A 10,894-nucleotide genomic window follows, 5' to 3' on the forward strand; every position below is an offset into this window, starting at 1 on the left:
ATAGCATCCCCTTTCACTAGCCTATAGCACTGGGTTTATAGGCTGATCATCCTCTACCAAATTGTGCGCATGTAATGATGGATGATGCCTATTTCAGTAATAAAATGCATAGTGTGCATATGTTATCGTTATTAGTTTTAAGATGTTAACTTGTATTTGTTTGTGCAGCTGATTAAATTACTGGAGAATGAGATACTAGACAACACATAACTAATTAATGCGCTCAACTAAAATAAAAAAAATAATGAATACGATTGTCATTGATGAGTGAATCAGCATTACTAGCAAGGATGTATTATGAGAACTATTGACGATTGGTTGGCGTAGCATTGTAAACGATGCAGAAAATCCTCTTGCACACCAGTAGATGAGCGCCCTCGAGTGGTTGAATGTGTTGAACGGATAGATTGTGTTTTGTGGTAAATTAATTTTTTGTAAATTATTACATTTCCTTATAGGCAATCTCCATATCGGTGTAGGCAACGAAAATAACACAAATTAAGTGAGGCACTCTCTAGAGAAGATAGACACATTATCTAGCAAGCCCTCATCTCCCCTAGATTTGGTTGTGCACGAGACCAGCTCCCCTTCGCTTTGGAAACATAGAAGCAAAGAATGTATACGTTTTTCAAGCATCACGGTTACTTTAATTTAATCAAAGCTGCTGTCTATCTTATCCGAAAAGGGTATCTGACAGGTATTAAAGACTACATTTCCCAGACAATAATAATGAGTCTCACGTTACGCACTCTGCGCCAAAGATATATCAAAATAGGCTACATAATATGGGGACACATGTGAATCCTAAATATGGTATAACATGCTAAGAAAACGACAATGAATATTAATGCACGCCTTACGTAAACTACAAAAGAGACTCCAGAGTGGAGTTGTCTTCTCGCGTGACGTCCTTCTTCCGGCATCACAGTGGTAGGCTACGAGAAAGAGAACTGTCCAAGGTTCTGACACCGTAAGTGCATTTATTCACTTGAGATAACAACAATGCTTACTTATCTATTTAAAGTTTATGCCACTATTTTATGTATTGGAATGGCTTAATTCCCTGATTAAACAAACATAAAAATATGATTCTGTCGGCAACCTGAGGATAATGCATAAAACTGCTCAGTTATCGGTTAGACGGGGACAACAGGCATATATGCCTGTGTCTTATTCTGACATATATGTCAGAATAAGTGTGTTCTTTGAATAGGTTCAACAAACAAACTAGTATACTCTCTTGCTATGTCCTTTTTATTTTCGCCAATATTGGACTCTTCATTTCTGGCCAGATGGATGCACGTCTCGAGGGGTCCTCATTTCCCCCTGCCAGCAGTAGTAACTGGAACACCATGATGAAGGAGGGTGACAGTTTTGAACCATGTAATGTGATCCCAGAGTGCAGAACTCTGCTTCGAGCATCTGAGTCCCATGGGCTCCAGCTTCTGAATCTGGTTAGATCATTTCGTGAGCGAGGACTGCTGTTTGACTTCACATTAAAGGCCCAGGAGCACACCTTTCCCTGCCATCGATGTGTGTTGGCAGCTTGCAGTGATTTCTTCAGGTAATATATATATATATATTTAGAGAGAGAGAGAGAGAGAGAGAGAGAGAGAGAGAGAGAGAGAGAGAGAGAGAGTATTATGTTATCTTTTGGTATTATGACTTTCTCTCTACCACACCCGTCATTAGAGCCATGTTTGAAGTGGATATGCACGAGCGCAATGAGGGCTCCGTAACCCTGGGCAACCAGTCTCCCAGAGCAGTGGGTGCCTTCCTGGACTTTGCGTACACTGGAGAAGCAGTCGTCAGTGACAACAACGTAGACATGCTTTTCCAGCTGGCCTCCTTCCTGCAGGTACAACAACCACAGAACAACTGTGCTGCAGTAATATAATACGAGTCCAGAATAGGTACACTGAAAACGTGAACTTTTTGACATGATGTAATAGTTCCTGTTGAGTACTAAGTATACCTGTCGATATGTACACACAGGTGTCAGTTCTCTCCAGGGCCTGCAGTGACTTCCTCATCAGTACCCTGGACATCTCCAACTGTCTGTCCCTCTCGGCTCTTGCTGAGGGCTATGGGTCATCGTCCCTACAGCAGAAAGCAAATGAGTTTGTGGTTCAGAACTTCCAGAGCTTCTCTTTAACACAAGACTTCCTAGAAATTCAGGTGCTATTCTTATTTAAAAAAAAGCAGATGAGGTGTTATGGGGCCAGGGTAGTAGTAGGGGCTAGGGTTATGGACTCCCAGCCAAAAGGAACTGGGTTCGATCTCCAAGTGGCCTTACCCCATCCTGCTCCTTAACGACCTATATCTGACTTCTGTGTAGGCCGCTTTGAATAAAAGTGGTCAAATGGCTATAAATATGTTATTGTTTTTTTCTTTCGTACACATGTGTTTAGCTATATTGTAATTAACACTTACTTTGTGTCCTAAACTTCTTCCTCCAGGTGGAAATGCTAGAAGCCTGCTTAAGGGACAATGCACTGTGCGTTCCTAGTGAGGAGGCCGTGGTGATGTCACTGTTGAGATGGTTAGATCACAATCTAAAAGGGAGACGGAGACTGTTGATAGGACTACTGTCTCTAACCCGATTGCACCATTTACCTGCTGCAGTGCTGACGGTAACCCCCCTCAACATGCGCATGGGTGCTCCCGAGTACATTGTGTTCATTCACACACAGAGCCACACATTTCTACTCGCAATTGGGTCAGGAGGGTACAATGGTCAAGTTATTAGACTCACACTGGAGCGGTGCCTAGCTGAAGATGCCTGCACCCCTTACTTTAGATACATCTCTGCTAAACGTCTAAATTGTAATAGTGTGCGAAATAACACCGGCTCCAAAGGTAGAAGACTGTCCCTGCTACAACCCTCCCTATCCTACATTTGACCTCCAGGCTTTGCGCGACACAGAGCCTCTCCTCCGTGGCGACGAGGCCTGCGTCGCCCTGCTGTCGGAGGCACTGGGGAAGCAGACCCGGTACGGCGGCCTGCTGACCGACGCCAGGCCCGCCACCGTACGGAGCTACATCTACACCCAGAAGACAGAGGAGAACGGCCAGACCCGGCACTCCTTCTGCTACTCCCTGGAAGCCGACCGATGGAGGGAGGTGTCGCCGGAACCCTGCCTGGGGGGAGGGAGCCCCCTGGTGCCTGACCTACCGGGTTCACACCTGAGCAGCTTCGCTGAGAAGGTAGGGGTCACTGCCGGAGGGTTGACATGCTCTGATTCAGGAATGTACATTTCCTGTATGTGTTGCCTGGTAAAAAATCCAGTCCAACAATTGGCTTAGGTGGAATATTCAATCCAAAGAACATTCTGGAATGCATTGCCTGTGTCATGAAAAGCAAAGGGATTGCTTATTATTATTTAAAACAATCCAATAGTTCAGTGTCTGGATTACTCATAGTTTTGTGTTATGGATGGGTTACAAAGTAATTGTTTGCGAGACATGAAACGGTTTAAAGTTCTCTTTACGGATTTTGATTTACAAACATACGTTTAGCTCTTAAGACATGTGCCAGTGAATATAACTATTAGTTTCACAAATTATTATCTGTCAAACTATAATAGTATATATGCATGTACATATGTATATGTATATACATACATTACGGTACCGGTATATATGTATATGTATACATGTATGCCACAACCAATTGTGGCATACATTTGGTGAAGCAAGTGAACTGGCTCAGTGCACAAGAAGATCTAACAAATTGCAGACATACAAATACTTCCTTCCCATTGTCTTTCCTAGTTGTTTGTGACTGGCGGTTGCCGGGGTAACTGTTGCCGAGCTGTGCGCCTCCATGTGGCTGAGCCATTCCATGACGCCACAGACGAGGTGTGGTGCCTCTGTCCTGTGACCGGTAGCTGCACAGCGAAGGCTGCCATGTCGAAGCCGCGCACCATGCACACGGCCGTGACCTGCCTGGACAGAGTGTACGTCATCGGGGGACGGTCCCGAGGACCCAGAGGAGAGACACCCAGTCTCCTAGAGGTCTCTCACTCTCTCTCACTCTCTCTCTCTCTCTCTCTCTCTCTCTCTCTCTCTCTCTCTCTCTCTCTCTCTCTCTCTCTCTCTCTCTCTCTCTCTCTCTCTCTCTCTCTCTCTCGCTCTATACTCTAAAACAAATTGAAGTTATTCGATTCAATTATAGTCAATTCTATGAAATTATTTTCTGCTCAACCGATAGGTGGAGTACTACGACCCCCTCTCCGAGAGCTGGACTTTAGTCAGCCCTCTGCCAGCAGCCATCTTCTACCCAGAGTCTAGCACCTGTGGCAGCATCATCTACACCCTGGGCTCAGAGGTGGAGATCAGCGACTCCTTCAACCCCTCCCTTGACTGCTTCTTCAGCTACAACGCCGGGCAGGACCAGTGGAGCCGCCTGGTGGCAGAGTTCGGCCAGTTCTTCCACGCCAAGCTAATCAAGGCCGTGTCTATTCATGAAACACTGCATCTTTGTGACCTGTCCACCTATAAGGTGAGTCCTTGCTAATGCACAGTTAATGCATGAATGAACCAATAAAAGCATTTTCTATGTGCTGAACATGAGGTTGACTGATTAAGAGGATGGCGTGTCATCGGTGATAGGGGATGAATTGGATGGATGGAGAGCTTCATCTGCGTTTTGATATTCAAACATTTGTAACCTTTATTGAATCATTGAATCGTTATCGTTAAAACAAGAAGTTACATCAGAGACCTATCCAACACGTATTCCTGTTCTTGGTTTGCTGTAGGTCTACAGCTTCTGTCCAGAGACGTGCATCTGGAAGGGGGAAGGCTCGTTTGAGTGTGCCGGGTTCAATGCCGGGGCGGTGGGAACAAGGGACCGAATTTACATCCTGGGTGGAGAATACTCCCCTGACGAGATCACAGATGATGTTCAGGTGATAAACGTACACTGCATGGTTTAAAAGATGTGTTGTGTCTCTGGACCCAGGCGGTTATGGTTGCTGGGTTGCACCCAGCATGGCGCTCAAGGGAGCACATAGAGTAATGCAAATTAAACAAAGAATCAAGAGATGGCCAGTGGGCCACAATATTGCTCATGAAATGGATTGCAATGTGGATGATTCGTTTACAAATGGCTAAAGTCTATCTGGATTACCGGTTGTTTATTTGGTCCCATCTATCATTTCATGATTAATTCATGCCAGGAGTTCATTTATAACGGTGATCCTCTCCGGCTGTGCTTTGCAATTTGAACAGGTTTACCACAGTGGGCGGAGTCAGTGGGAGGAAGTGGCCCCAATGCCCAGAGGCCTCACTGACTTTCACTGTCAGCTCCTTAGCTTCAACAGATACAGAGATCCCTGGGGGGAGAGAGGTGATCCAGCATAATGTACAGTGCATTGCATAACGCATGCATTTGTGCATTCATGGACGTACATGCAATTTCTAAGCTAGACTACCCCGCTTGATGACCAATTTGGAAAAAGTGAATAATCAGAGTATTTAACCGAGCTGTGCCAAGAAGACTATGGAGGATATCAACACTATGCTCTCTAAGGGAGATACACTCCATCTTCGTTATAGTTTCTTGTTACCTTTTTTTTTATAGTTTACCCCATTATCATGGTCCCGGGGAAATCTATGATTCGTTGCTATGTTTTAAGTACCAGATACATTGAGATACTTTTCTCGTCCGTCTACTTTTTTAAGTTTGCAATGGCAGCTGGAATATTTATTGTGATGTGTTTGTTTATAGGGGTTTAGGTCACATTGTGAAATCCATATAATATGAACGGTCCCCAGATGAGGATTTTCTATGCAGCCATTTAGAACAAAATGTAATAGAAAAGTGAACAGCCTCTGAATTATTAAACTAATGAATGGTGGTATGTGGAACAACTGTACAAATTAATTTTTATTTTCATTGCAAACTCAATTTTTTTTTATTTATATTGTGTTCTCATACCCCCAGAATTGCTCCTAATGTTTCAGAACATTTGAGTGAAAAAATGTTAAGCATATAAGGGTCTGTATCAAGTCCCGTAACTGTGCTGGAATAAAAATAAATAAAAAATTCAGGTGCCTTTGATTCCATCTCTTATATTTTTGACCTAATATGAAACAACAAAGTATTTCTGAGTTATTACTTCAGCAATATATTCTCTGTATCTTATCTCAGACATTAACCTGACCATGAATACAATGTAGGTCACATTCTAAACAGTGTGCCGCTAGACTGGGAATAAAAAGCTGAGCATGCAACATGTCTGAACCAGCATATCCTTTGCTGTAAACGCTCGGCACATGGTCTCTTTAACCAAACTACTGTGCCAGGTTATATCCAAACCCCCCTTCCTTCCAGAACATTCTTTCATCCATTTTTTCCATTAGCGGGTTCAGTTCTGGTATGCTTTGACAAGCAGCCACATGAGTAGGACCGTGAATAAGACAATCATGAAGTTGATGAACAGCTCCCGCGCTGAGCGGTCCATCTTGGGGCCAATGAAGCCGGAGAAACAGAGCGGCCAATAGGTCGATCAAAGTGGGCCAGGAGCGAGCTTCCAGAGGCAGGCAGGAAGAGGAGCAGCTGTGGTGGATTTTTCTTCGAGGACTAGTGCGAGACTGGTGCCCAAAGCCTAACATGGATGCAGGGCGAGGAGTGAAACAACTGGCATTAAAAACAACACAACAGAAAATATGTATTGGTTATCATTTTTTTTATATTCTGGGAACAGGCTTGAATGAATGAATGACTGATTGCCTATATGTGCATGTTCACATTATATTAAAGTTAGTTATTATTATTTGTCAAAAAAAACAAACACATTCAAACACTGAACTGCCTATACCAAATATTGTAGTATGGATATACATTTTTTCGTGTTTCTATGTTCATATTAGAGATTTATTTTACTAATGAAAATTTGTATAGATAAAACCCATATCTGTATTAATCTAAAGCATGTGGAGTTATTGAGCGGTTACCTTTCGTCTTGGGGATCTTGCGTTTGTTTGCAGCAGATACAAGGCCAGAGAGAACAAGGAGAGAGTGATGAAAAAGAGAGGCTGGTTCTCTATGATGGCTGTGCTGTGGCAGCCAAAGGTTCCTCTCTTTATCTGCAATGCAATGAGACTAGTCTCCACCTCGATGAGCTAAAGTTCTCTGTTCCCTTTGTTTCTCTGTCAGCCAATCAGGCTCTCATCTCTCTGCCTTCGCTTACATTCTTTCAGTCCTGTGGGCAACGAACACTCCTAAAGTAGCACTAGCCAGTTGACTGGCCATACTCCACATAGACACAGACTGATGTCAGGCACCATCTTAACCACCAATAGAGTGCTTTGGTATCCCCTGCACACAATCAGAGACATAGACAAATGGAAACACACATCCCCCCCCTGCCCGCACACACATAGACACACAGACACACACACACACACACACACCGATCCAAACCCATGTCCACATGTATGCACACAACACACAGGAGTGGCTTTAGGTTATTTATAAAACACTTGAAATAGTTGGATTACTCTGTTCTGAACACAATGCTCGTATGGATAGGGGAAACTCACAATATCACTGGGGCCGGAGCTATGCACGGGCACAAGAAGGGAAACACAATCTCCCCTTCCAAAATATGCATTGCAGAACTCCAGGGCTTCACTGGCATAAACCAAAGAGATCAACTTTACTAGAACATATCTGTGCAAACAGAATACTTTTTTAATCGTACTACAAGACTACATATCGTGTTGCATAGTATTGTTTCCAAAATATGTAAACAATGCCTCTACACAGCATGTGGAACCATCTAGTATGAGTATGTTGATCGTTGTCTGCATATTCAAGTTCGCTTTAGTTCCATTGCACGATTGGTAATTACTCTCCCATCATTTATATCATTGTTCAAACATCAACTAGTTCAATATTTCCCACCCCTCGCCTGCCCTGCTGTATTGTTATGGTGTTAACGAAGGGAATTTGACCGTGCACTGATCTCTCAGATCACCTCACAATTGACAGCTGCCTTGAACGGTGTTATCTCCAGTCTGGTGCAAAACCTGATTGGCACGCTCTTACACGTGAACAGCAGACCGCGCCTGTGGTTAGGATTAAGTGTATACATGAGAAGTTCACTTGAAGTATTCGGGCGCAGAACGCCGAGGTCACTCTGTGAATATTCCCCAGATGATAATGTTTCACATTGTGTTGACCCACTCAGGGCACTCTGCCGCCAATACCGGTCCCCGCAATAAACATGTTTGACCTACGAATTATCGTTGCCAAGGAGACAGACGATGAATATAGCATGGCTAGGTGTACAGCCATTTAAGAGAGACAGCTGTGTGGAATGGACTCTGAGCTGTTGTTATGCTTTGGTGGATCTGTGTGTGTGTGTGTGTGTGTGTGTGTTTCTCTGATAAACAAAAGGACAGTCAGCAGGGTTGCCCTTTAACTCAGAGGAGACTTTGCCAGTGTTTGTGTGTGTGAGTGTGTGTGTGTGTGTGCGCGTCTGTGTGTGTGTGTGTGTGTGTGTGTGTGTGTGTGTGTGTGTGTGTGTGTGTGTGTGTGTGTGTGTGTGTGTGTGTGTGTGTGTGTGTGTGTGTGTGTGTGTGTGTGTCTGTGTGTGTGTGTGTGTGTGTGTGTGTGTGTGTGTGTGTGTGTGTGTGCGTGCATGTGTGTGTGCAGTCTACCAATTTATCACTGCATCTCTTTCTATGTATATTACATTATTGGTCATTTCTTTTAGTACTCTTGATACAATATGACTGAGTCATATTTGTGTTCGATTATATTCTAATCAACATGAGTAGTGTTGAATTATGAATCCATTTGCATTCAAAGGCTTATTTGTCCATGCAACGTATGTGTTACATATCGGAGCTCTTCCATCACTATTTTCGATATGGAAGCAGGCACTCCAAGACCGTCCACCTCAACCCCTCTGATTTAGGTTCATAAGTATGTTGATGAAATCAGCAGGATTCTGGCCGTTGGCTACCAGATCTACATCTCAACTTTTTTGGTGTCTTGGGATACATTAGTGGAATGTTCAATTTACAACAGGGTAAGCTTATGTTTGCCTGGTAGAAATCTACAGCAATTGACAGATATGAGTCTAATAGATGTGTAAAAAAAAAAAGAAAGCAAAAATAACATTAAGCTCTATGGCCCATTTAAATCATTTCATTTAAATGAAAGGCCTATATTGTGTTCTTTATACAGAAGGTGCAACAAATGATGGATAGCAATAGGAAATGCATCATGGCCAGAGCTGAATAAGAACTGTTCTTTGTGAGCACACAGCTATGGGTTCTCCTCTCACCAGCTGTTGTTTTGCAGACCAAGCAACACGCTGTTAAAACTGGGTATTCCCACTGTCAGATCAGCTTGGGGTTTGCAATTACTATGATGACTGTGAACAGGTGAAGATCATGTCGCCCATGAAATGCCTGGATAAAAACACACGCACGCACACCCACCCACCGATCCATAGTCTAGTTCTTAACCGTAGCATCGATCATATCTATAGTACTAGTAGGCCTACCTTGTAGTTGAGATGGGCCAATTTGATAGTTTTTTTTTAACACTAAAATAAGAATGGAAGGTTTAACTACCATTCTTGCTATATAAATGCTATATAAATTTCATTTATTATTATTATTATTATTATTATTATTATTATTATTATTATTATTATTATTATTATTATTATTATTATTATTATTATTATTCTTAGCTGTGTCAGTGGCTCAGTCAGAAATACTATTTCGGTCTTTATTTAATATGTTTTTGTTTATATTTATGCATTTAATTGTTTGTCATGAATATTGAGTTCGCAAAATTAAGTAGGAACTGCGTTCGGCTCCACCGAACATTAGAGGGCGCAAACGACCGCATCGGTAAAAGGCCCACCGCAATAATCATTTCTAAACATTAAATAAATAAATAGCGTCTCGATCGCAGGTTGTTTACAAATTAAAAACAGAGGAAAAACTAATAAAAAATCGACCGTAACATGGGAAATCATTCACATAGCGTGGCTGGGGTCTGCCGCCCATTGATGCACGCCTAATTACACGTTTTTTTTCTACGTGAATATTAAGACCTCACCTTACGTGGCATCCTCAGCTCAGCGTTGCCCCCTTGCGCGGCTTTCTTAAATTACGCCATTATTTGTAATTTAAAGACAAAGCAACAGATGACTGACTACCGTTGATACTGATACAATAATTTAGCTTTGAAAGGAACAAATTATAACATAAATCAACTTAAAAAATTGAGGCAGATGTTGGTGTCCAATGTGTCAGTGGCTCAGTCATCTACTTGATGACACTGCTCCGTGGTGAAGACCTGTCCATCAGGCTGTGTTCCCCATGTAATCTTATATTGGTCAACGTTACGTTTTCCATCAGCTGTTGCTGGTAAACACAATGTTTTTTCTCTGTGCATCGCCCTACCATCACGAATCTATCCTTTATATGAATAAAAAATGACTGAGCACTTTAGTAGAGACAATGTCTTTTCAGGCCACTCTTTTGGAAGATCAATTAAGCACTTGTAGTCTGTGAAGCCATCTATTGTTATGGAGGTCGTTGCTACCTGTGTAGCAACCTACCTGTACTATAAGAAACACCAGCAACTGGTGTTTCTTAGCACAGGTAGGTTGCTAAGGTTTGAGAACAAGATTCAGGGCTGGGCTTTGTGTGATGATTTTGCAGTACATTCTTCTTCACTACCCTTCATGACAGTAGAGAGTCCATGATGTTTTGGGGTGGGAGCATATTAGGATTTCACAGTGAAGCATGAAGAACAGAGAATCACTATCTTGTTTTAAAATGCCTGCTTGTTGCTGGGTCATCAAGTCCTGCAGATCGGGTCATCTCATTCTTACTATCAGCGACCTGGACGAAA

The 10,894-nt window shown here is 42.7% G+C and overlaps 2 protein-coding genes across 2 annotated transcripts; one reads left to right on the forward strand and one right to left on the reverse strand.

The window, feature by feature from the left end:
- Window positions 1-866: 866 nt before the first annotated feature.
- On the forward strand, window positions 867-6,049 carry LOC130405987 (kelch repeat and BTB domain-containing protein 3-like). Its single transcript, XM_056611342.1, has 10 exons — window positions 867-970; window positions 1,293-1,564; window positions 1,693-1,858; window positions 1,996-2,178; window positions 2,460-2,633; window positions 2,911-3,207; window positions 3,775-4,017; window positions 4,214-4,504; window positions 4,764-4,913; window positions 5,236-6,049. The coding sequence occupies exons 2-10, from the start codon at window positions 1,293-1,295 to the stop codon at window positions 5,365-5,367; spliced, it is 1,908 nt and encodes a 635-aa protein (XP_056467317.1). The 5' UTR covers window positions 867-970; the 3' UTR covers window positions 5,368-6,049.
- Window positions 5,461-7,269, reverse strand: LOC130405988 (sarcolipin-like). Its single transcript, XM_056611343.1, has 2 exons — window positions 6,964-7,269; window positions 5,461-6,614 (listed from the first exon to the last, which is right to left on the reverse strand). The coding sequence occupies exon 2, from the start codon at window positions 6,468-6,470 to the stop codon at window positions 6,375-6,377; it is 96 nt and encodes a 31-aa protein (XP_056467318.1). The 5' UTR covers window positions 6,471-6,614; window positions 6,964-7,269; the 3' UTR covers window positions 5,461-6,374.
- Between the last annotated feature and the right edge of the window lie 3,625 nt (window positions 7,270-10,894).

This window comes from Gadus chalcogrammus, chromosome 16, assembly GCF_026213295.1.
Source record: "Gadus chalcogrammus isolate NIFS_2021 chromosome 16, NIFS_Gcha_1.0, whole genome shotgun sequence".
In the NCBI taxonomy this organism is placed as follows: domain Eukaryota; kingdom Metazoa; phylum Chordata; class Actinopteri; order Gadiformes; family Gadidae; genus Gadus; species Gadus chalcogrammus.